Source organism: Pongo pygmaeus, chromosome 6, assembly GCF_028885625.2.
Source record: "Pongo pygmaeus isolate AG05252 chromosome 6, NHGRI_mPonPyg2-v2.0_pri, whole genome shotgun sequence".
NCBI lineage: Eukaryota > Metazoa > Chordata > Mammalia > Primates > Hominidae > Pongo > Pongo pygmaeus.
In genome coordinates, this window is record NC_072379.2 from 5912793 (window position 1) to 5939619 (window position 26827).

At 46.5% G+C, this 26827-nt stretch overlaps 1 protein-coding gene across 7 annotated transcripts in view; it reads left to right on the plus strand.

The window, feature by feature from the left end:
• The window catches only part of OCM (oncomodulin), a 92648-nt gene that overhangs the window by 59830 nt on the left and 5991 nt on the right, over positions 1–26827 (plus strand). For 3 of the 7 annotated variants that reach the window (XM_054496099.2, XM_054496100.2, XM_054496103.2), the window contains one exon: positions 3727–3798. The exons of 1 other annotated variant lie outside the window; for it this stretch is intronic. In XM_054496099.2, the coding sequence (XP_054352074.1) occupies positions 3727–3798 (72 nt within the window). Of the gene's footprint in view, positions 1–3494; positions 3799–9671; positions 9770–26827 lie in introns of those variants that run through there. 3 more of the 7 variants (XM_054496102.1, XM_054496105.2, XM_054496098.2) reach the window with 2 other exon arrangements.

The following is a 26827-nucleotide window of genomic DNA, read 5'->3' on the forward strand; positions in this document are numbered from 1 at the left end:
ACTCTGGCTTGGGCAACAAGAGCAAACTCCGTTTAAAAAAAAAAGCAAACAGCATGATTCCACTTATATAAGGTACCTAGAATAGTCAAACTGAGACAGAAAAAAAGTAAAATGTTGGTTATCAGAGCCTGGGGGTAAGGGGGATGGAGAGTGAGGGTTAATGGGGACAGTTTCAGTTTGGGAAGATGGAAAAGTGCTGGAGGTGTATGCTGGTGATGGTTGCACAATATTTTGTTTCTCTCTTTTTTTTTTGTTTTTTTGTTTTTTTGCGATGGAGTCTCGCTCTGTCGCCCAAAGTGGAGTGCAGTGGTGCAATCTCAGCTCACTGCAACCTCCGCCTCCCGGGTTCAAGAAATTCTCCTGCTTCAGCCTCCTGAGTAGCTGGGATTATAGGTGCACACCACCATGTCCAGCTAATTTTTGTATTTTTAGTAGAGACAGGGTTTTGCCACGTTGGCCAGGCTGATCTTGAACTCCTGACCTCCTGCCCGCCTTGGCCTCCCAAAGTGCTGGTGTTACAGGCGTGAGCCACCATGCCCAGCCGGGTTGCACAATATTTTTGATGTAATAAATGCCACTGAACTGTACCCTCAAAAATAGCGAAAATGGCAAATTTTATGTTATGCATATTTTACCACAATTAAAAAAAAAAAAAGCAAGTGTAGGATCCACTCCCAGTTGGGGCTCTGGCCCTGCCCTGGCCCCATGGTGGAGGAAGGTGCTTCTCTCCGATTAAGGTGGACACGCATTGACCAGGATTTTGAGCGTGTAGTTTTTCCCTTCCCTAGCCCGGGCCTTGACCTGTGACAATCCGCTTTCCTCTTTCATGTGATTTTACTTTCCCAGACTGGAACATTTGCTTTTTGTTCACTTTACTGAACAACTCTTAGACATCCAACCTCTCTCTGTCCTCTCTCTCTCTTCCCTGAAGCTTCCTTGGCACACAAGACACCTAGGCAAGCCTGGGTGGGTACAGGAGTGGTTCACCCCATCCCTGGAACAGGCTCAGGGGCTTTTGGGCATAAAGGCCTCCTCCCTGGCTTGATGGTCAACCTGTGCCCAGTGTCACATCCATCAAATGACCTTGTATTTCCCAGCTTCTCTTCCACCCCCACTCTCCTGGGAGAGGTCAGGCCCTTCCAGCCCAGAGTGGGGGTCCGTGTGGACCTGGGATTTGATGTATACTCTAAGCTTGGAGAAAAAAATGGTTAAAAAGTCCCCCAAGGGCAGCAGGAAATCGGGCTCTGGCCCCAGATGCATTTGTGATGAAAGGGATTAGACTCTTTGCAGCTCCTGTTAAAATCAGCCACCACGTCCATGGGTTGATCCAAGAATTCTCTGCAAAGTCTGTAAAATTCCATCCTTGGTCTTCTTGCTTTAATGACAGTCTTTCACATTTTTGTCCTAACGTGTTCCTTCTCAGCCTGATTTTTTAACAAACTGGCAACTGTGAAATGTAAAACAGTGAAATCTAGAATTTTCTCCCAGAGAAAACTTTTCCAGAGAGAACTTCACACACACACACACACACACACACACACACACACACCCCAATTGAGAACCATGTGCTAAGAGCAACTGTGTTCACTTTACAAAGGAATAATGTCTTGGCTGGGCGCGGTGGTTCATGCCTGTAATCCCAGCACTCTGGGAGGCCGACAGGCAGATCACTTGAGCTCAGGAGTTCGAGACCAGCCTGGGCAACATGGTGAAACCCTGTCTCTACAAAAAAATTAGCCGGATGTGGTGGCACGTGCCTGCAGTCCCAGCAACTTGGGAGGCTGAGGTGGGAGGATCGATTGAGCCTGGGAAGTGGAGGTTGTGGTGAGCCAAGATTGCGCCACGGCACTCCAGCCTGGGAGACAGAGTGAGACGCTGCCTCAATAATAATAATAACAACAACATCTTGAAATATCCATTTCTGTCTCTTTCTTGCCACTGGAGACAGTGAGCCAGGTTATAACTTTTTTTCCCATTCCTCGCTCCTGCAGGCAGCCAGGCCACTGGGTTCTGAGCTCCTTGTCTCCAGGGAGTTAAGATAAACATGCTAGAGTCAGCTTGCTTCAAGTCTCAGCTCTACCATTTGCTAACTTTGGGTAACTCATTCAAGCCTCAGTTTCCCCATCTGTAAAACAATGAAGATTATCAATGTAACTATATCCTACATGGAGTAGACAGCAGACTACAAGGGTGTCTCGACACCGGCAGAGGCAACAGTCTTGCTCTGTCACCCAGGCTGGAGTGCAGTGGTGCGATTATAGCTCACTGCAGCCTTGAACTTCCGGGGCTCCAGCTATCCTCCTGCCTTAGCCTCCCAAGTAGCTGGGACTACGGGCGCACGCTATCATGCCTCACTAATTTTTTAACTTTTTCGTAGCGATGGGGTCTCGCTATGTTACCCAGGCTGGTCTTAAACCCCTTGCCTCAAGCATTCCTCCTGCCTCTACCTCCCAAAGCAGTGGGATTACAGGCGCGAGCTACTGCGCCTGGCTAATTTTTAAATTTGTGGCAGAGACAGGTGTCACACGATGTTGCCCAGGCTGAGTCTATATTTTCATACGGTCATTATTCCCCATGTTAAACTTAGAGGCAAAGTCTTATTATTATGGTTATAGTTGAGAAAACCTGGGCTCAGCAATATAACAAGGTTCATCTGAGGTCAGCCCATTTATAGCACACCTGAGTTGGGACTGGATGCCCCCCTCCCCCTACAACTCTTCTGTCAGGTACAAGGTGCTGCCTACATAATGCAAAATATCCACAGTAAATTACAGTGAGGTGAGGCTGGAGCTGTAGTCTGCATGACAAAGCAGTCTTTAACACACAAACACACACTGCAGTAATCACGACGTACAGTATTCCCCTGTGAGAGTTAGTTGGCTTTTAGGTTGAAAATAAGCTGAGTCTCTGAAACAAGAAACATGTCAGATTGCTTTGCCAAAAAGAGATTCACACACTTTTTTTTTTTGAGACAATGTCTTGCTCTGTTGCCCAGGCTGAGTGCAGTGATGCAATCATGGCTCACTGCAGCCTCGACCTCCTGGGCTCAAGTGATCCTCCTGCCTCAGCCTCCTGAGTAGCTGGGATCACAGGCATGCACCACCACACCTGGCTAATTTTTTATTTTTTGAAGAGATAGAGCCTCACTATGTTGTCCAGGCTGGTCTCGAACTCTTGGGCTCAAGCAATGCTCCCGTCTCAGCCTCCCAAAGTGCTGGGATTACTGGGATTACAAGCATGAGCCATAGCACCTGGCCTCAGACACATAGGACGAAATCTCCAAACTGCTTCTCTATAAAGGACAAAGGGTGACTCAAGAATGTGAGCTCGGCTGAGTGTGGTGGCTCACGCCTGTAATCTCAGCACTTTGGGAGGCCAAGGCGGTTGGGTCACTTGAGGTCAGGAGTTTGAGGCCAGCCTGGCCAACATGGTAAAACTCCATCTCTAGTAAAAATACAAAAATTAGCCAGGCATGGTGGCAGGTGCCTGTAATCCCAGGAAGCTGAGGCAGGAGAATCACTTGAACCTGGGGGGCGGAGGTTGCAGTGAGCCGACGTCGTGCCATTGCACTCCAGCCTGGGCGACAGAGTGAAATTCCGTGTCAGAAAAAGAAAAGAAAAAAGAAAAAAAGAACGTGAGTTCAAGGAACCTGACCCTCACGCCATCTTGTTTCCACCTCGGGCGTTTATTTCCTTGTTTATTTGTGTTTCTTTTCTCCTTCCCCAGAAAGCTGACTTCATGAGACCGAGGATCTCATTCGTTGATCGATGCTGCATATTCAGCATGTTGGATAATGAGGTTGGTGAGATTAATGAAATCCCACACACCAGGGCTGACCCACAAAGAGCCTCTTTATGAAGAACATACTCCTGAACTCCGCTCCAGAACCAGCTTTTGAAAAGAAAAATCTGAAAAAATTTGACCTCGGTTAAACTGGTTCAAATGCCTGAGCATAACCAAAATCTTTCCTCATTCACTCTTCCCTTGGACCATGTTTAATTTGGTTGCTGATGATCATATTTGTTTTAGTAAGGGTGTCACTCTATCTTGGATGAAGATTTGGGTTCTGTGGACTGATATTATTTTGTTATTTCATTTTATTTATTTTAATTTTATTTTAATTTAATTTTATTTATGTTATTTTATGTTTTACTTGAGACAAGGTCTCACTCTGTTACCCAGGCTGGAGTGCAGTGGTGTGATCACAGCTCACTGCAGCCTCAAACTCCTGGGATCAAGCGATCCTCCTGCCTCAGCCTCCCGAGTAGCTGAACCACAGATGCATGCCACCACGCCCAACTATTTTTTTTTGTTTTTTATTTTTGGTAGAGACAGGGTCTCGCTATGTTGCCTCGGCTGGTCTCTAACACCTGGGCTCAAGCCATCTTCCCACCTCAGACTCCCAAAATGCTGGGATTGCAGGTGTGAACCATTAGATGTCGTGATTTAAAACAAAACCCTCTTCTGTGTTTGACACGGGGCCTTTCCACTCATGCTCTGGCCTCTGCTGCGGTGCTGCGGTTCTCACTCTGGGATTTTTATTCCCTCTGACTTGCCTTCCTTTGGTGACATCTATAGGCAGCTGCGTAATTCATGCCCACAAAGAAGGACAGACCGAGGAGCCTGGAGAAGTCAGGGTTCCTCTGGAAATAAATATTCTGTATTCTGTTGTGTGCACACATATATGCACTTTTTTTTTTTTTTGAGATGGAGTTTTGCTCTTGCTGTCCAGGCTGGAGTGCAATGGCATGATCTCGGCTCATTGTAACCTCCTCCTCCTGGGTTCAAGCGATTCTCCTGCCTCAGTCTCCTGAGTAGCTGGGATTACAGGCACCCGCCACCATGCCTGGCTAATTTTTTTTGTATTTTTAGTAGAGATGGGGTTTCACCACGTTGGCCAGGCTGGTCTCGAACTCCTGACCTCAAGTGATGCACCCACCTTGGCCTCCCAAAGTGCTGGGATTACAGCCACGATGCTTAGCCCATATTTTCTTATTATCAAAAACCCTAATACTTTATATAGGCTCTAACCCACAATTCCCCTTCCAGGAACTTAAAATATTTACAGAAATTGTGGAGATCTCCCCTTCTCATGGCCGAGATGGATAACCCTTCTTGCCTTAAATTCCTACAACTGTAAAAACACAGGAAACAGCAGCTTGTTTTCATTTTTGAGAAGGGTCTTGCTCTGTTGTATAGGCTGGAATACAGTGGCAAAATCAGGGCTCAATGCAGCCTCAACCTTCCAGGCTCAAGCGATCCTCCCACCTCGGCCTGCTGAGTAGCTGGGACTACAGGTGTGAGCCAGCATGGCTGGCTAATTTTTATAATTTTTGTAGAGATGGGGTTTTACCACATTGCCCAGGCTGGTCTTGAACTGAGCTCAAGCCATCTGCCCACCTCAGCCTCCCAAAGTACTGGGATTATAGGTGTGAGCCACTAAAAGCTTTAATTCTTTTTTTTTTTTTTTTTTTTTGAGATGGAGTCTTGCTCTGTCACCCAGGCTGGAGTGCAGAGGCACCATCTCGGCTCACTGCAACCTCTGCCTCCCCAGTTCACGTGATTCTCCTGCTTCAGCCTCCCGAGTCGCTGGGATTACAGGTGCTCACCACAAAGCCTGGCTAATTTTTGTATTTTTAGTAGAGATGGGGTTTTGCCACGTCGGCCAGGCTGGTCTCAAACTCCTGACTTCAGGTGATCTGCCCGCTTCAGCCTCCCAAAGTGCTGGGATAACAGGTATGAGCTACCACACCTGGCCAACTGCTCTCTTTTGACCAATAATTTGGGAATGTGATTTTAAAAAAGCTTTAATTCTTTATATAGCCTTTAACTCACCCTTCCAGGAACTTAAAATGTTTTATTTTTTTCTTGAGACAAGGTCTCACTCTGTCACCCAGGCTGGAGTGCAGCGGTGCGAACATGGCTCACTGCAGCCTTGATCTCCTGGGCTCAAGCAATCCTCCCACCTCAGCCTCCGGAGTAGCTGAGACTATAGGCGCACATTGTCATGCTCGGCTACTTTCAGTATTTTTATTTTCTTGTAGAGATGGGGGTCTTGCTGTGTTGCCCAAGCTAGTCTTGAACTCCTGGCCTCAAGCAGTCTTCCCCCCTCAGCCTCCCAAAATGTTGTAAAAATTGTGGAGACTTCCCCAACTTAAGGCCAAGATGGATTAACCCTCTTGCCTTAAATACCTACAAAACCATACAATACATACGCAAAGGCAGTTTTTAGACACCGGTCAATAGGCGGCACTAAAGACCGTGATCTCTGTTAGGGGAGAAACCAATGAGGCAAAGTGTTTCCAGCTGCCGTGGGAGGAGGGCAGCCGGTCAGAGCCCAGCGGTCTCCCTGAGTGCAGGAGACAGAGCTGAAAGTATGAGCAGGCCTGGCCAGGTGTGGTGGGTCACACCTGTAATCCCAGCACTTTGGGAGGCCGAGGTGGGTGGATCACCTGAGGTCAGGAGTTCGAGACCAGCCTGGCCAACATGGTGAAACCCTGTCTCTACTAAAAATACAAAAAATTTAGCTGGGCGTGATGGTGCATGCTTGTGATCCCAGCTACTCGGGCAGCTGAAGCACGAGAATCACTTGAACCTGGAAGGTGGAGGTTGCAGTGAGCCGAGATCGTGCCACTGCCCTCCAGCCTGGGCCATAAAGCGAGACTCCATCTTAAAAAAAAAAAAAAAAAGTTTGAGCAGGCCAAAGCAGCTGGAATTTGCAGGATGGAATCCCACGGAAGAGATATGGAAAAAAAAAAAAAAAAAAAAACTCTGCAGCTTTGCAAAGGAAACCTCTTGACTCTGAAGCTGAGTGGGATCAGCTCACGCATGGAGGAAATTACCCGAGCAAGACCAGGGGAAGGAATCACACAATAGAAACAGGCAGAATAATTCCAAAGTCCACAAAAAGCTGGGAACCGTTCATGTTCCCAGCAGGCAAAGTGAAAAACCTCATAATACATGGGGCATTGAGTCGAGTGTTCAGAGCGGCATTGCCTTCGTGGTGCAGCAGAATTGGCCCTAGACTAAGGGTTGCTCTAGTTCTGCAAGTCTCAAAAGGACCACGCATCTGGGCACGGAGGCTCACGCCTGGAATCCCAGCACTTTGGGAGGGCGAGGTGGGTGGATCACCTGAGGTCAGGAGTTCAAGACCAGCCTGGCCAACATGGTGAAACCCCCGTCTCTACTAAAAATAGAAAAATTATCCGGGTGTGGTTGTGTGCACCTGTAGTCCCAGCTACTTGGGAGGCTGAGGTGGGTGCATTGCTTGAACCCAGGAGACAGAGGTTGCAGTGAGTCGAGATTGTGTCACTGCAGTCCAGCCTGGGTGACAGATTGAGACTCCCTCTCAAAAAAAAAAAAAAAAAAAGATTACGCTATTTCCAAGTCACTTAACCATGTCTCAAGAATATATTTTTTAAACAAGAATATTCAGCACCCAGCCAGGTAAAATTCACAATACCTGGTGTCCAGTAAAAAATTACCAGGCATGGCAGGAAATGTTGGCTCACACTTATAATCCCAGCACTTTGTGAGGCTGAGGCAGGAGAATTGCTTGAGGCCGGGAATTCAAGACCAGACTGGGCAACATAGCGAGACCTCATCTCTACAAAAGTAAAACCAAAAAATTAGCCAGGTGTGGTGGTGCACACCTGTAAGCCCAGCCAGTTGAGAGGCTGAGGTGGGAGGATCGCTGAAGCCCAGGAGGTTGAGGCTGCAGTGAGCTATGGTGGCACCACTGCGCTCCAGCCTGGGCAACACAGGAAGATCCTGTCTCTAAAAAATAACAATCACCATATATGCCAGGAAGCAAGGATTATACCCCAGGAAGAGGAGGAAAACCAATGAAATGACAAAGATAGAATTAATAAAGAGATTAAAACAGCTACTACAACTATTTGATATGTTCAAGAAGGTAAATGAAAATATGAGCATGTTAAGGGTAAGTATGATGGCTCACACCTCTAATCCCAGCACTTTGGGAGGCTGAGGTGGGCGAATCACCAGGTCAGGAGTTTGAGACCAGCCTGACCAACATGGTGAAACCCTGTCTCTACTAAGAATACAAAAATTAGCTGGACGGGGTGGTACATGCCTGTAATCCCAGCTACTCAGGAGGCTGAGGTAGGAGAATCGCTTGAACCCGGGGGGCGGAGGTTGCAGTGAGCTGAGATTGCACCACTGCACTCCAGCCTGGGCAACAATAGCGAAACTACATCTCAAAAGAGAAAAAAAAGAAAACTCGCTAGGCATGGTGGCTCACACCTGTAATCTCAGCACTTCCTGAGTCTGAGGCAGGTGGATCACTCGAGGTGAGCAAGGTGTCAGAGCCCCAGCACCGGGAAGTGGTCGATTGGAGGGTTGGTAAAAAGAATTTGCTCTCATCAGGCTGGGCATGGTGGCGCACATCTGTAATCCCAGCACTTGGAGAGGCCAAGGTGGGTGGATCACTTGAGGTCAGCAGTTCAAGACCAGCCTGGCCAACGATGGCCAGGTGAAATGTAGTGATGGTGTAACCCCATCACTACTAAAAATACAAAAATTAGCTGGGCATGGTGGTATGCACCTGTAATCCCACCTACTCGGGTGTCTGAGGCATGAGAATTGCTTGAACCCAGAAGGTGGAGGTTGCAGTGAGCCAAGATTGCACCACTGCACTTCAGCCTGGGGCAGAGAGAGAGACTCTCTGTCTCTCAAAAAATAAATAAAATAAAAATAAGAAAACTGATGTTCTGAGAGATTAAGTTAATTTCCCAAGGGCAGACAGCTAGAAAAGCCCAAGATAGAATGGGATCTCCTGTCTCCTGAGCTTCTTTCTATCCATTCGAGGTCATATCTAGATAAGAACATGAGGGTTTTTTAAATTATTATTTTTTAGAGACAGGTTCTCGCTCTGTCACCCAGGCTGGAGTGCAGTGGCACAATTTTATCTCACTGCAGTCATGAATTCCTGGGCTCAAGCAATCCTCCCACCTCGGCCTCCCAAGTAGCTGAAACTGCAGGCATGCGCTACCATGCCTAGCTAACTTTTTACATTTTTGTAGACGTGGGGTCTCCTCTGCTGCTCAGGCTGGTCTCAAACTCCTGGCCTGCAGCAATCCTCCTGCCTCAGCCTCCCAAAGTGCTGGGATTCCAATCGTGAGCCACTGCACCTGGCCAACATGAGAGTTCTTGAGGGTTTGGAACAATCCTCTGAATTCAACTCTGACATCTGTCCTGGGTCATTGAAGCTTTTCTTTTTTTTTTTTTTTTTTTTTGAGACAGAGTCTTGCTCTGTCACCCAGGCTGGAGAGCAGTGGCATGATCTCGGCTCACTGCAAGCTCTGCCTCCTGGGTTCACGCCATTCTCCTGCCTCAGCCTCCCCAGCAGCTGGGACTACAAGAGCTCGCCACCACACCGGCTAATTTTTTTTTGTTGTTGTTTGTATTTTTAGTAGAGACAGGGTTTCACCTTGTTAGCCAGGATGTTCTCAATCTCCTGACCTCGTGATCTGCCCACCTCGGCCTCCCAAAGTGCTGGGATTACAGGCGTGAGCCACCGCGCCCGGCTCATTGAAGCTTTTGGGCAACAACATCTCTTCCTTGATGGTTTTCTTTTTGTTTTTTTTTGTTGTTTGTTTTGTTTTTTTGTTTTGTTTTGTTTTGTTTGAGACAGTTTCATTCTTGTCCAGGCTGGAGTGCAACGGCGTGATCTCAGCTCACTGCAACCTCCATCTCCCAAGTTCAAGCAATTCTCCTGCCTCAGCCTCGCGAGTAGCTGGGATTACAGGTGCCTGCCTATAATTTTTGTATTTTTACTAGATACGGGGTTTTACCATGTTGGCCAGGCTGGTCTTGAACTCCTGACCTTAGTGATCCACCTGCCTTGGTCTCTCAAAGTGCTGGGATTACAGGCGTGAGCCACCGGGCCCGGCCAGTGTTTTTTTATGGGATGGTTTTTCCTGGGTTCTGAATCTCATGGGGATGTCTGCCCAATACAAGGAGACCCCCCCACAAAGAGAACCCACATCATGGACAAGTGCAGACAGATAAAAATTCAGGACCCTGGAGCGAGAGATGCCGGCTCTTTCATTATGTGGGGTTTAGTTGCAATTTCTCCTTAATTAACTCACTTAAGTCTTCATTAAATGTTGCCTCCAGCTCATCCGTAAGTTGAGACGGAGCCGCTCACATTTCTTGTTCATGAAAAAATCAGCATCCTATAGCATTTTATTTCTTTTCTGCTATAGCATTTCACACGTGCCTAAGCAGTTTGGGGCTCTCTCTCTATATATATATATGTGTGTGTGTGTGTGTGTGTGTGTGTGTGTGTATTTGTTGTTGTTGTTGTTCCTGCTCAAAAACTGAAACATTGATTTAGTGACCACAGAGTTGGCCAGAGAGCAAAAGCAGCAAGAACAGGTTTTGGGTGAAAACTGCTGGACAACTTCTTGGCAAGAAGTCCTCAAATGTGGTAGCCTGGAGGTGGCTCACTAAAACTGATACCAAATGTGGGTGCCACAGGCGGTGGTGGTTATAGTTGTTGCTGGTTTTTAGCAGGATGGGAGGGAGGTGTGCTTTAAGAATCCCAGTTCTGGCCTAGCGCGGTGGCTCACACCTGTAATCCCAGCACTTTGGGAGGCCGAGGTGGGCGGATCACCTGAGGTCAGGAGTTCGAGACCAGCCTGACCAACAGGGTAAAACCCCATCTCTACTGAAAATACAAGATTAGCTGGGCTTGGTGCCGCGTGCCTGTAATCCCAGCTACTCGGGAGGCTGAGGCAGGAGAATGGCTTGAACCCAGGAGGCGGAGGTTGTGGTGAGCTGAGATCGCACCATTGCACTCCAGCCTGGGCAACAAGAACGAAACTCTGTCTTAAAAAAAAAAAAGAATCCCAGTTCTTGGGGAGGAAGTTGGAACAGAACCAGCTGGGTCATGTGATAGACACTTCCACTGTGTTTTCCAAAAGAAATTTACATTCAGGAAGGAAAACATGTTGAAGAGTGGAAGGAGAGCCAAGAGAGTTGCTCAGTACTTGGGTAATGCATTTCTTATTCAGAGGAAAGTGAGTTTAGCAGGGAAGGAGGGTTCCAGTTCCTCCCTCACCAGTGCTTGGCATGGGTCAGCCCTCCTCATTTTGGACATTTTCATTAATGTGTATTGGCATCTCATTGTGGTTTTATTTATTTATTTATTTATAATTTGTTGTTTTTGTTAGAGACAGGGTCTCGCTATGTTGCCCAGGCTGGTCTCAAACCCCTGGGCTCAAGTGATCCTCCCGCCTTGGCCTCCCAAAGCATTGAAATTGCAAGCATCAGCCACCATACTCGGCCTGTTTTTTTAATTAAAAAAAAATTTTTAGAGACAGGGTCTTGCTATGTTGCCCAGGCTAGAGTACAGTGGCTATTCACAGGCAGGAACATTGCACACTACAGCCTCAAACTCCTGAGCTCAAGTGATCCTCCTGCCTCAGCCTCCTGAGTGGGTGGAACTACAGGCGTGTGCCACTGGGCCCTCACGGTGGCTTTAATCTGCATTCTCTAATGATGAATAATGTTAAGCATCTTTTCATGTGCTCGTTTGCCATCCATATTGAAAGTTCATTTTAAAGATAGGATCCATACACCAGCATGTTTGTATTGTGAAAGAAGATAAAGTCTCAGGACCCCAGACTCACTATGCCAAAGAGAAAGTCAAGCTTGGAAACTGAGTCATGCAATACTGCCTTCCCTTTTGTTCCCAAATGGAGAGCAATATTTTCTTTCTTTCTTTCTTTTTTTTTTTTTTTGTTGTTGTTTTTGAGACGGAGTCATGCTCTGTCGCCCAGGCTGGAGTGCAGTGGCACAATCTCAGCTCACTGCAAGCTCTGCCTCCCGGGTTCATGCCATTCTCCTGCCTCAGCCCCCCGAGTAGCTGGGACTGCAGGCACCCGCCACCACGCCCGGCTAATTTTTTGTATTTTTAGTAGAGATGGGGTTTCACCATGTTAGCCAGGATGGTCTCGATCTCCTGACCTCATGATCCACCCACCTCAGCCTCCCAAAGTGCTGGGATTATAGGTGTGAGCCACTGCACCTGGCCACAGAGAGCTATATTTTCATAACCCCATGTTCTAGCCTCATGCATAAGCCAGGTACCCACCATGATAGAAAGTTGCATATCTCCCCAGATGGCTCCCTCACAAGTTGCTCACAAAGTGAGCCCCTAATTCTTTCAGGATACATCTCCCTCTATAACCTAGCCCTAAAAGCAAGTTGTGTTAAATCTCACCCTGACAATGTCGATTACCAGCTTATTTTCACGTGGATAGGACAAGGACAAGACCATAAATCATCCTTCCACCTACCCTGAGATAAATGCAGCATGGCCCCTTTCCCCTACTACCTCTTTGCACATGTTTACTTTATCTTATGTAAAATGTAGATTTACCGAGCTCAAGATGAATGCATCATGTACTCTTTACTCTTTTTCACACGTTAATCTTATGTAAAATGTAGATTCACTGGGTTTGAGATGAATGCATCACAGACTCTTTACTCCTTCCTTTCAAGTTTATTTTGTGTAAAATGTAGATTTACTGAGCTCAAGATGAATGCATCATGGACTCCTCTTTTCCCATGTTTATCCTATGTAAAATGTAGATTTACCGAGCTCAAGATGAATGCATCATGGACTCTACTCCTTTTCACATGTTAATCTTATGTAAAATGTAGATTCACTGGGTTTGAGATGAACGCATCATGGACTCTACTCCTTTTCACCTTTACTTTATCTTATGTAAAATATAGATTTTCTGGGCTTCAGATGAATGTACCATGGACTCCTCTACTCTTCACATATTTATCCTATGTAAAATGTAGATTTACCGAGCCCAAGATGAATGCATCATGGACTCCTCTACTCTTCACGTTTATCTTATGTAAAATGTAGATTTACTGAGCTCAAGATGAATGCATCATTGACTTTTTACTCCTTTTTTCACGTTTACTTTACCTTATGTAAAATGTAGATTTCCTGAGCTGGAGACGAATGCCTCATTGACATGTAAAATGTAGATTTATTGATCGCTAATCAGAGCCTTGAGAGAATGGGACCACTTGCCTCTCTGCCTACCCTCCCTTCCTTTATCCCTCCTGCTTGCTCTTTCCCCTTTAAATAGTGAAGTTCCCAAACCCTCTTTGGAAACTCACAGGTCACAGATGCTACTGTGGCTGATGTTCCTCCCGGGCGTGTCCTCAAACTGCTGCATCAACCTCAGTCAATGGGGACTCATGCCTCAGTCCCTTTTTCGGTTAATATTATGTTAATGGGAAAGATCTATTAGGGAGAGAGAAACTGATGGCACAGGAGAGGGAAGGGGGAGTATGTGGAGTGATGTGCTTGAGAGGGTGGCAGGAATGGAATCCAGTTTAGATGGTGGAGAGGCTGGCTTTAGATAGGATGTGGATGGTTCATTTTTTTTTTTTTTTTCTCGAGACGGGGTCTCGCACTGTCACCCAGGCTGGAGTGCAATGGCATGATCTCAGCTCACTGCAACCTCTTGGGTTCAAGCGATTCTCCTGCATCAGCCTTCCGAGTAGCTGGGATTACAGGTGCTCACCACCACACCCAGCTAATTTTTTGTATTTTTAGTAGAGGCGGGGTTTCACCATGTTGGCCAGGCTGGTCTCAAACTCCTGACCTCATGATCCGCCTGCCTCGGCCTCCCAAAGTGCTGGAATTACAGGCGTGAGCCACCGCACCCAGCCTGGTGGTTCATTTTATAGCTAAGGCAGGAAGGCAGAGTGAGTGGATGCAGAGGCTGGGAGAAGGCCGATGTCTAGGGAACCTGGGGACACTCTCCTCCAGTCATTACTATTTTCTCAGTTAAGGAGAAGGCAAGGTCATCTGCTGAGGATGAAGACATGTTGGGGTTTGAGAAGGAGATCAGGAATGCAAGAATGACCTGGAGAACAAGGGGGAAAAGAGGGGGCCAGGTGCTGTGGCTCATGCCTGAAATCCAGGCACTTTGGGAGGCCGAGGCAGGAGGGTCACTTGAGCCCATGAGTTAGAGACAAGCCTGGGCAACATGATGAGATCCCGTCTCTACAAAAAATAAAGCATTAGCCAGGCATGGTGGTGCGTGCCTGTGGTCCCAGCTGCTGGCAGGGATGCTAGGGTGGAGGGATCATTTGAGCCCAGGAGGTTGAGGCTTCAGTGAGCTGTGATCGCACCACTGCACTCCAGCCTGGGTGACAGGGGGAGAACTTGTCTCAAAAAAAAAAAAAAAAAAAAAGGAAAAATGAACTAGGGAAATAGGCTGGGCATGGTGGCTCATGCCTGACCAACATGGAGAAACCCCGTCTCTACTAAAAATACAAAATTAGCTGGGCGTGGTAGCGCATACCTGTAATCCCAGCTACTTGAGAGGCTGAGGTAGGAGAATCACTTGAACCTGGGAGGCGTAGGTTGCAGTGAGCCGACATCGTGCCATTGCATTCTGGCCTGGGCAACAAGAGCGAAACTCCCTCTCAAAAAAAAAAAAAGAAAAAAAAAAAGAACTAGGGAAATAGAGTCTGATTTCCTGGCAGGAATTTTGACTGGCATGAGACATTTGACTTAAAAGACCTGCAGAAGACAGCGGGCAGCGGCTGTAGTTTGATACCATCGGATATGACCTGGGATTCCCATTAACCAAATTTGGTGTCATCATGACCCAGTCACCCGATCTAGTCACCCTGAGCCCCTCTGCAACTGCTTCAGGTGTTTCCTGGCCAGTGTCAGGGCCGACGAGTAGTGTGATTTGCAAATACCTGCATTATTCATGTTTTTGATCTATTCTAATGAGAACTTTGCCCAAAAGGCTAAATTATTAAGCGCCTGGGTGTGGTCTTTGAGGATGCCGTCTAGAAAACCGGGACATGCTGAATTTTCTTGCTGGTTTTGCTTCTTAAAAAGGTTGAGCTTTTACTAACGATTCGTAATTGCTCCCCAAATGAGAGATGGTGATGCTAAGAGGCATCAAAACCCTAGAACGTGGAGGAGAAAAGAGAACCCCAACTCATTAGACAGAGGGCAGCAAACCCCTTCTGAACTGGAAGCCACTGCTTTGTAGAACACCGTGAAGGTCATTTATGGTGGCCATACCATTCCCATAGCTTGTCAGCCAAGGTGTTTTTTTATTAGGCTGGTGCAAAAGTTATAATTGCAAAATTATATTATAGTTGCAATAATGCAAAAACCACAATAACTTTTGCACCAACCTAATTAATAAACATGAATCACCTCTAGTGATGGGAGAACACTAAATTCAGGAAATAAAACATGCTCAGCTGCGACCTAGAAGTCCCAGAGAACTGTTCTGGGCTTGGGCAACACATACCCTATGCATTTAGAGACAGTGAGTTTAACTATGTGTTTAATACATAGGTAACAACAATACTGAAATCTTTTGTTCTTTTATTCATTTCTGGAAAAGAAAATGCATATACACATCTAGATGTAGGTCAAATATGCCACACTCTTGATAATAATAGAGTTGTCTTCATTTGGATAAAGATTTTAATCATTTCAGTCCCATAATTTCAGGGCAGTTTAAAGGCTATTCGTGAATAGCATAGGTATTTGTACAAAAGTCCAGTATTTTTCTGCCAGGTGCAGTGGCTCGTGCCTGCAATCCTAGTGTTTGGGGAGGCTGTAGAAGGAGGATTATTTGAGGCTAGGAGCTGAACACCAGCCTGGGCAACATAGCAAGACCCCCATCTCTACAAAAAAAAATTTAATTAGCTGGGTGTGGTGGTGTGTGCCTGTAGTCCCAGGTACTTGAGAGGGTGAGGTGAGAAGGAGCCTTGAGCCCAGGAGTTCAAGGTGACAGTGAGCTATGATTGTGCCACTGCACTCCAGCCTGGGCAACAGAGTGAGATGAAGGACAGAAGGAAGGAGGGGGGGAGGGAGGGAGGAAGGAAGGAAGGAGGAAGAAAGGGAGGGAGGAAGGAAGGAAGGGAAGAAGGAAGGGAGGGAGGGAAGAAGGAAGGGAGGGAGGGAAGAAGGAAGGGAGGGAGGGAGGGAAGAAAAGGAAGGAGAGAAGGAAGGAAGGAAGAGAGGGAGGGAGGGAAGGAAGGAAGGTGAATTTCCTACCTCCTTGATAGGATGGGAGGGATTGGAGTGTAAATTAGGTTGACTTATTATATTAAAAAACCAAATGTGGTGTTTGTTCCTCTCACACGTGACCTGTGTACTGAGAATTTAAACTCACTCAACTCCCAGTAATAACTGCTAAAACCATTTGGGTGAATTTCTCTGTAGCCTTTTACTGATATGTGGTGGATTTGTATTGTGTCAATTTAGCAAAATGGGGACTGCATTTCCTAAAATTCCCCTCCCTGCCTAGTTCCAGTTTATTGTGAGCAAGAAGACATATCTGTAGAGGGTGGAGGTTGGCACTGGTTACCATGTAACCCGCTCCCACAATTGTGTAAGGTCCAGTCCCTATAACCGCCATCCTGTGTCTATAAATATATATTTTCCAATTTACAAAATACATTTAGCATAGTACTTGTTTCACTTTACAATATGTGGTGGATATTTTTCCATATCATTAAATACACTTGTAGACTATCCTTTTATTTTTTATGACCCATCAATTAACAAATCCCCACACATTGGACATTGAGGTGATTTCCAATTGCGAAGAGAAACAAAATCTTTGTGTCCATCCACAATTGTTTGTTTGTTCGTTTTTCTTGCAGTTCTTTAAAAAAATTTCTCCTCTGCCTTCTGGCCTGTATTGTTTCTGATCAGAAGTCTGATGTCACTGGGCACAGTGGTGTGCACCTGTAATCCCAGCTACTCAGGGCTCAAGAGTTCAAGACAAGCCTGGGCAACATAGCAAGACCCCATCTCAAAAAAAATAGGAGAGAAGTCTGATTTCAATCTTATCTTTGTTCCTCTGAACATATTGTGTCTCTTTTTTCTGGCTGCCTTTGTGAACTTCATCTTCTCTTTATCACTGGTTTTAAACAATTTTATAATAACACGCCCTTTATATGTGTTGGCTCTTCCTCCTTCTCCTCCTTTTTCCTCCTCTTATTTTTTCTGGAGGTTTATTGAGCTTCTTGAGCCTACTTTTATCCAATGTGGAAAATTTTCTGCCATTATTTCTTCAAATATTTTTCTGTTCCCTCCTCTTTCTCCTTTGCTCTGAGACTCCAATTACATGTATATTAGGCCACTTGAAGTTGTCCAATAGCTCACTGATGTCTGGTTTTATTTCTTCCAGAATTGTTTCTCTCTGTGTTTCAGCTTGTATCTTTTCTATTGCGATGTGGGGGTGTTTGGGAGGGGCTTGGTTCTGTTTTAGGGGGTTTTTATTAAGACGGAGTCTTGCTATGTTGCCCAGGCTGGAGTGCAGTGGCACAATCTTGGCTCACTGCAGCCTTGACCTCCTGGGCCCAGATGATCCTCCCTGGTAGCTGGGACCACCACACCTGGCTACTTTTAAAAATTTTTTTGTAGAGATGGGGTTCCACTATGTTGTCCAGGCTGGTCTCAAACTCCTGAGCTCAAGTGATCCACCCGCCTCAGCCTCCCCAAGTCCTGGGATTACAGGAGTGAGCCACTGCACCCAGCCTCTTTTCCATTGCTATGTTTTCAAACTCATTACTCTTTTTTTCCTCAGCGTCTAATTTGCCAATCCCATCCAGTGTATTTTTCATCTCTCGCTTCACCTTGTTTTGTTATTGTTGTGGTTTTGTTTTGTTTTTTTGGAGACAGGGCCTACTCAGGCTGGAATGTAGTGGCAAGATCACAGCTCACTACAACCTCAACCACCTGGGCTCAAGCAATCCTCCTCCCTCAACCTCTTGAGTAGCTGGAGTCACAGGCATGCACCACCACACCCAGGCGAACTTTTTAATTTTTGTAGAGATGGGGTCTCACTATGTTGCTCAGGCTGGTCTTGAACTCCTGGCCTCAAATGGTCTCCCACCTCGGCCTCCCAAAGTGCTGGGATTACAGGTGTGAGCCACCACGCCCGGCCACTCCCATCTTTATTTCAGCCTTTTCTTCCCCCAACTATGCTCTAGTAAGCTCAGGAAGACACAGCCAGCCAAAGGTCTAAAGGGCTTTTGCCATCAATTTCACTGAGTAATTTAGAGCAAGTGTCTTAGAGTGAGGGGGAAAAAAGACATAGCCAATAGTCTCTCAGATAATTTTAAGGAATTGTCCTCTCCTGCAGCATTTGGATAAGAAATGATGTAGCTTCTGTCTTCCTTTGAGGGTCAGAAGGCACTGGGAATGTGAAGTCTGACACCCATAAGGGTTCTGGGCTACCCAGACAGTTAGACCAATACTCATGCCAAGAGCTACTGAGTCCAGGCCGGGCACAGTGGCTGACTTCTATAATCCCAGCACTTTGGGAGGCCAAGTCAGGTGGATCACCTGAGGTCAGGAGTTCGAAACCAGCCTGGCTAGCACGGTGAAACCCTGTCTCTACTAAAAATACAAAAATTAGCCAGGCATAGTGGTGTGCACCTGTAATCCCAGCAACTTGGGAGGCTGAGACTGGAGAATTGCTTGTACCCGGGAGGCAGAGGTTGCAGTGAGACGAGATCACGCCATTGTATTGCAGCCTGGGCAACAGAGTGAGACTCTGTCTCAAAAACAAACAAACAAAACAAAACAAAAACAACTGAGTCCAAAGTTCTAAATAGCTGGGCTGACTTCATACCGTTGGCATTCTGAATACGGTACTGACAGAAAGCTGCAGGAAGAAAAGAGAAAAGAAAGGAACTCAGGAAGCATGAATGTTCCCCACGAGGGAACAGGCCCTCCTAGACCCACCTGTGAACCTACCCCTTCCCCAAAGCCATTGGCAGCTGGAGTCTTAAAATACTTCCTGCAGCTCTGGCTGGGCATGGTGGCTCATGGCTGTAATCCCAGCACTTTGGGAAGCCGAGGCAGGTGGATCACTTGAGGTCAGGAGTTCGAAACCAGCCTGACCAACATGGTGAAACCCTGTCCCTACTGAAAATACAAAAATTACCTGGGCATGGTGATGTGCACCTGTAGTCCCAGCTACTCAGGAGGGGGAGACAGAAGAATCACTTGAACCTGGGAGGTGGAGGTTGCAGCGAGCCGAGATGGCACCACTGCACTCCAGCCTGGGCAACACAGATTCCATCTAAGAAAGAAAGAAACTTTAAAAATTTAAAAATATATTTCCTGCAGCACTGTATCCTCCCCTATGATGTCATTCCCACCTGCACCCTTCTCCAGTCCCCTCCCACCTGCATTACCCCAGAACAGCTTCTTCCGCACTACCCAGCAGCAACTCACCGCCCCACCCATCATCCGCATGTGCTCGCCCTGGCGGCCTCATCCTAACCTCTCGGAAGCACTCAACTTGCCGGGTCCATCCTTCCTTCTCGACGCATTCGTACCCTCGCTCCCGCCCCTGACATTGGCTGGCCTGGAACCAGAGCACAGAGGCCCACGCGCCACGTGTGTCAATTGCAAGTGAGACTGACAAGCGGTTAAGTACAGCACGTTTGCGCCATCCTCCAGCCTTGATGAGAGTATTCTCATAGCAACAAAACCATAGCTGTGACATCTTTGCTTTGTTTTCTTTGTTATTATATATTTTGGGCAGAGGAGTAGGCTGACATTTGCAGAATCCTTTTTTATTTTATTTTATTTTATTTTATATTTTATTTTTGGAGACAGGGTCTCGCTCTGTCACCCAGGCTGGGGTGCAGTGGCATGATCACGGCTCACTGCAGCCTTGATCTCCCGGGCTCAAGCCATCCATCCTCCCACCTCAGGCTCCTGAATAGCTGGGACCACAGGCTCGTACCACCCCGCCTGGCTAATTTTTAAATTTTTTGTAGAGACAGAGTCCCACTATGTTGCCCAAGCTGGTCTCGAACCCCTGGGCTCAAGCGAGCCTCCCTGCCTCAGCCTCCCAAAGTGCCAGGATTACAGGCATGAGCCACTGCCCTCAGCCTTTGCAGAATTCTTTATGCATTCTCATAGCAGCCTGTCCATTGTCTGGGGCCAGAACAAGCCCTTATTAATAATAATTTCTTCTCACTGGGGTTCTGTGCTCTGTGTCTTACAAAATAATTCATTAGTCCAGGCCGTGTAGGAAAAGCAGGGAACCAGAGATTTCAGCACGCATCTGAGGGCTGGTACATTCTGGCCATCTAATCTCTGAAATTTAGTTTATCTTCATCTGTAAAATGGGAGCATCAATACCTGCCTTAAAGTTCTGAGCAGTGAGGTATCCTGTGGAAAATGTTTGCTGCTTTGCTGGGTACAGAAGTGCTTGATATATCAGCACAGAGGCTTAACACATGTTAACGTAAGTAGGCAGTCTTAGCCAATGTTTAATCTGGGGACCCCATGGCCCACTCAAATTGACATATAAAATTAACTATCACAACTACCACATGAAATTCTTGTAAATATCACGCTAATTGGTGAGTATCTTTTTTTTTTTAAAGACCGAATTTCGCTCTTGTTGCCCAGGCTGGAGTGCAATGGCACAATCTCAGCTCACCGCAACCTCCACCTTCTGGGTTCAAGCGATTCTCCCACCTCAGCATCCTCTCCAGTAGCTGGGATAACAGGCATGGTGATCCACAAATTAAAATGCCCAGAAAGCCGGGCGCAGTGGCTCACGCTTGTAATCCCAGCAGTTTGGGAGGCCAAAGCGGGAGGATGGCTTGAGCCCAGGCATTTGAGACCAGCCTGGGCAACATAGTGAGACCCCCCCCCCCCCAATCTCTACAAAAAATAAAATAAATTAGCTGGGTGTGGTGGCGTGTGCCTATAGTCACAGCTACTTGGGAGGCTGAGGTAGGAGGATCACTTGAGCCCAGGAGGCAGAGGCTGCAGTGAGCCATGATTGAACCACTGCACTCAAGCCTGGGTGACAGAGTGAGACCTTGTCTCAAAAAAAAAAAAATTAAAGAGATAGGGGTCTCACTCTGTTGCCTAGGCTGGCCTTAAACTCCTGGCTTCAGGCAAACCTCCCAAAGTGCTGAGATTATAGGCTTGAGCCACTGCACCCTGCCTGACCTGGGATATCTCTCCCTTTTTCGTCATGGGGATAATAATATTTCACAGAGTTGTTGCCATGGTTAAATGACACGACATCATATTGGTGAACTGGGCAATGTTGTACAAACCTCTTGTGAGCAGGGCAGGCTTCAAGGGTGTGAGACCTATAGTCTTCAGGGTCCTGCACTTAGAAAGCCTGCACACTTGATTTAATCCGCTGAGGCCCCCATATCGAAATTCTTTGAACAAGAGGACTTGCATTTCCTTTTTTCTTTCTTTTTCTTTTTTTTTTTTTTTTTTAGGGATGGGGTCTTACTATGTTGCCCAGCTGGAGTGCAGTGGCTATTCACAGGCAAAATCCCACTACTGATCAGCACAGGAGTTTTGACTTGCTCCGTTTCCAACCTGGGCTGGTTCACCCCTCCTTAGGCAACCTGATGGTCCCCTGCACCCAGGAGGTCACCATACTGATGTCAAACTTAGTGGAGACACCCAATCGGCAGAGCGCACTGCAGCCCAGAGCTCCCAGGCTCAAGTAATCCTCCTGCCTCAGCCTCCCGAGTAGCCGGAACTACAGACACTAGCCACTGCGCCCAGCAGGACTTGCATTTTCACTGTGTACTGGAGCCCACAGATTACGGGGCCAGCGGTAATTAGGGGACTTGTGCCATTTCCACACCCATCGTAGGTCACAAGTGATGCATTTTGCCCTGCCCCATGGGTAATCAAAACTGTAAACCCAGGAGAGGTCAGCTCTTGTAGATGGGGGCTGTGTGCTCCTGGGGATCCCCCATCCTTGTTATTCATTCATTCCATTGGGAAACACACAAGCTGTCCTTTTCACGCAGCCCTAAGACACTTTATGGTCTTTGTAAACAGCAGTCACTTCCTCTTACGAAGGAGCTTGTCCCAAACCCCCATGTGTAAACTTATTTAACCAATTATTGCTCAGTCTCTGAGTGGAAAAGGAAATCCACTCCTAGAGAAGTATCTCATTTATAAATAAACACTCCGGTAACTCTGGATCCCACCCCATCCCCCACGTCACCACACGGAGACAGTTGGATGCAGAAACTCAGATTCAGAGAGCCAGTTCATTCAATGCACAAATATGTTCATTGAATAGTTACACTGTGACAAGGAATGTGCCAATGAAAGACCGAAGATAAAAATGGACGATGGGGCTGGGCGCGGTGGCTCACACCTGTAATACCAGCACTTTGGGAGGCCAAGAAGGGAGGATGGCTTGAGCCCAGGAGGTCAAGGCTGCAGTGAATCACAATCACATCATTGCACTCCAGCCTGCATGACAGAGCCAGACCCGGAATCTACAAAACTTAAATTAAAAAATTAAGCCCCGGCGCAGTGGCTCATACCTGTAATTCCAGTATTTTGGGAGGCTGAGGCGGGTGAACCACTTGAGGTCAGGAGTTCAAGACCAGCTTGGCCAACATGGTAAAACCCTGTCTCTACTAAAACTACAAAAAATTTGCAGGACGTGGTGGCGCACACCTGTAATCCCAGCTACTTGGGAGGATGAAGCAGTAGAATCGCTTGAATCTGGGAGGTAGAGGTCGCAGTGAGCCTAGATCTTGCCATTGCACTCCAGACTGGGCAACAAGAGCAAAACTCTGTCTCAAAAAAAATTTTTTTTAATTTAATTTAATTTAAAAATTAGCCTGGGGTGGTGGCACATGCCTGTAGTCCCAGCTACTCAGGAGATTGAGGCAGGAGGACCGCTCAAGCCCAGGAGCTTGGATAATTATTTAGTTATTTTCATTTTTGTAGAGATGGGGTCTTGCTACGTGACCCAGGCTGGTCTCAAACTTCTGGGCTCAAGCAATGCTCCTGCCTCGGCCTCCCAGAATGTTGGGATTACAGGCATGAGCCACCCAGTCCAGCCATGCTTGGGTTTTTTCAAAACCCACCTGGCTAGGTTGGAGGTGACCCCGAGTAGAGAAAGGTTAAGAGGCCACCATAGTTGTTTCCATTCCCAAAAGAGATGCTGGTGGCTTGGGCTGGGGTAGTGACGGTAGTCCGTGAAGAGAAGATGAAGTTGAGAGATGTTTAGGAAGTGATGTCTGTTGAGAGAACATGGAAGTGGGTCCACGGTGCTCTTAACTAGCCCATCATACATGATGGAAGGAGGGTCTCCCATACATTCAAGAGTTTTGTCCCCACAGTGGCAGCCAGGCTGGGCGCAGCGGCTCACGCCTGTAATCACAGCACTTTGGGAGGCTGAGGGGGGCAGATTACTTGAGGTCAGGAGTTGGAGGCCAGCCTGGCCAACATAGTGGAACCCGGTCTCTACTAAAAATAATAAAAAAAAATTAGCTGGGCATGGTGGCGGGCACTTGTAATCCCAGCTACTCGGGAGGCTGAGGCAGAAGAATCTCTTGAACCTGGGAGGTGGAGGTTGCAGTGAGCCGAGATCGCACCACTACATTCCAGCCTGGGTGACAGAGCGAGACTTTGTCTCAAATAAAAAAAAAGATCTACTTCCACATCTTCCTCCTTTTCTTTCCTGGGAGCAATTAGGAATTGATGGCCAAAATAATGAAGACGACTGATTCAACGTTTAAAAATTGGTAATATATACATATACATGATATACATAAGCATTACGTTACATAAATATGTAAATATAAACAACATATCATTATGCATATGCAACATATGTCAGATGCATAACATGATATGCAACATAAAATACATAATATGAAATTTACCATCTTAATCATTTTCTTTTTTTTTTCTTGGAGAGACAGGGTCTCACTCTGTTAACCAGGCTGGAGTGCAGTGGTGTGATCACAGCTCACTGCAGCCTCAAACTCCTGGGCTTAAGTGATCCTCCCACCTCAGCCTCCCAAGTAGCTGGAACCATAGGTGCACGCAACCATGTCTGGCTAATTTTTTAAATTTTTTGTAGAGAGGGGTAGTTCTTTGTAACCCAGGCTGGTCTCAAACTCCTGGCTTCAAGCAATTCTCCCGCCTCAGCCTTCCAAAGCACTGGGATTGCAGACGTGCGCCACCGCACCTGACCCATCTTAACCCTTTTGAAGTTCAGTGGCATTAAATACATTCACATTGTGCAACCATCACCACCATCCATCTCCAGAACTTTCTCATCTTCCCAATCTGAAACTCTGTCCCCATTAAACTCTCACTCCCATTAACCCTCCCCCCAGCCCTGCTAACCACCATTCTGTCTGTCTCTGTCAATTTGAATATTCTAGGTACCTCATATTAGTGGAATTATACAATATCTCTGTGTGATACAATATACACAATATACAATATACACACACAAATATAAAATATCTCTGTGTGAATATATATATATATACATATATATATATATATTTTTTTGAGACGGAGTCTCGCTCTGTCACCCAGGCTGGAATGTAGTGGCACAATCTCGGCTCACTGCAACCTCCACCTCCCGGGTTCAAGCGATTCTCCTGCCCCAGCCTCCCAAGTAGCTGGGATTACAGACACCCACCACCATGCCCGGATAATTTTTTTGTATTTTTAGTAGAGACAGCATTTCACCGTGTTGGCCAGACTGGTCTCGAACTCCTGACCTAAGGTGATCTGCCCACCTCAGCCTCCCAAAGTGCTGGGATTACAGGCGTAAGCCACAGCGCCCGGCCTGAATCAATATTTGATGCTCAGATTGCACATAATGGAATTCAAGTTATCATCTTAAGCGCCTCATTGATTCAGAAAACATGTTCACTGAATGTGTTATCTTACTCGGGAGTAAGTTGGGGAACAGGGCAGTTGTGGCAGCTCAATGGATACAGAGTTTCCGTTTTTCCAGCTGAATAAATTATAGAGGTCTCTCGTTCAATAATGCGCCAAGAGTTAACACTATTGTACTATACATACACTTAAAAATGGTTAAGATTGGCCAGGCAGGGTGGCTCACGCCTGTAATCCCAGCACTTTGCGAGGCCTAGGTGGGCGGATCATGAGGTCAGGAGATCGAGACCATCCTGGCTAACACGGTGAAACCCTGTCTGTACTAAAAAATACAAAAAATTAGCCAGGCATGGTGGCAGGTGCCTGTAGTCCCAGCTACTCAGGAGGCTGAGGCAAGAGAACGGCGTGAACCCAGGTGGTGGAGCTTGCAGTGAGCCAAGATGGTGTCACTGATCTCCAGCCTGGGCGACAGAATTGAGACTCCATCTCAAAAAACAACAACAAAAAAAAACAAAAAAACAAACCAAAAAAAATGGTTAAGATTATATATTTTATGGAATGTGGTTTTACCACAATAATTAAAAAGAAACACAGTGCTGACCATATAAAGGCTCAATAAATGTTTGCTGAAAATTAAAACAAACAAACAAACAAAAAAAGGCTGGGCGCGGTGGTTCACTCCTGTAATCCCAGCACTTTGGGAGGCTGAGGTGGGAGAATTACTTGAGCCCAGGAGTTTGAGACCAGCCTAGGCAACATGGCAAAACCCTGTCTCTCCAAAAACTATGTATATTTAAAAAATTAGCCAGGCATGGTGGTGTGTGCCTGTAGTACCAGCTACTCGGGAGACTGAAGTGGGAGGATCACTTGAGCCTGGGAGGTCAAGGCTACAGTGAGCTGAGATGGTGCCACTGCACTCCAGCCGGGGCAACAGAGCAAGACCCTGTCACAACAGAAACAAAACCTTGAGTTGTCTAGTCCTGGCCTCAGCCTCAGAATATTTGTTTCTGAACATGTTAGTTTTGGGGGTTGGGAATGCTGGTTTGATTTCCTCCTTTTTGCCCTTTGAGTGTGTACAATTTACAGTATAGCTGGGAAATGTCAAAGTCAAGAGTTTTGTAGGCAAATCACGTCACTTAGCCCTGTCTCCTGTGCCGGACGAGTCCTGTGTGTGCACTTGGTGACAATGGCTTTGAGTCTGTCAACTCCAGATTGAGGTCAGCCTTACACACCCATAGTTCCCAAAGCTGAAAACAGGCCTGCCTCCAGCGGTACCTGCTAACATCTGGGGAGCCTTTTCAGCTTACAGAGCACCCTGTATGTGTTTTTCTTAGTTCAGGCCACCATCTCCACCTTACCAGGCATCTAGAACCTTCTCCACACTTTGCCAACAGGGTTCGTTTGCAGAATTGAAACCTTAGTTAAGGTTTGTTGAGGTTTTTTTTTTTTTTTTTTTTTTTTTTTTTTTTTTTTTTTTTTAACAATTGGCTATTCCCACCCACATTCCCTTGAGATATAAATAGAAAAAAAAAAGAGGTTTCATGAGTAAGACAAGACATTTGAGCTACATCCACTTGATCCTTGAAAAGGAAATCTAAGAGGTTGTAACTATCACTTTTTCTAGCCTATATAAGGTAGGTCAGTAAGGTAGCAAAAGCACATCTGTTGTTTTGCTCCTTCAACTCTTTTTCCTGATTCTTCCTGGGGGGAAACCTAAAACGGTGAGTAACTGGTGGACCCATCAGACCCCAGACTCTTCTTCACTGCATGCATTCACATTAGGCTCAGGTGCTTAGACTCCTCTTTTGCCGTGGCTCTGACACCTGGAAGGATTTTCATCTCTGGGAGATGGGCTTTTCATCCATCTGCTTCCCACCTTTCAGGACAGGTAGCATGCCTTCTTCCACAGAATGTCTGCAAGCAGCCCAAACTGTATCCTTTCCCACATGGAATTTGCAACATTGCATCTCTCGAGCTGCTGTAGGAAAATGCCAGTGCATTTCTAACATGGTTTATGGCTGCCTATGCAAATGACTGATTATGTCAGTATAATTTTTGTAAGAAAACAATTGAATCCTTCTTTGGGTCATTTTTTTTTCATTT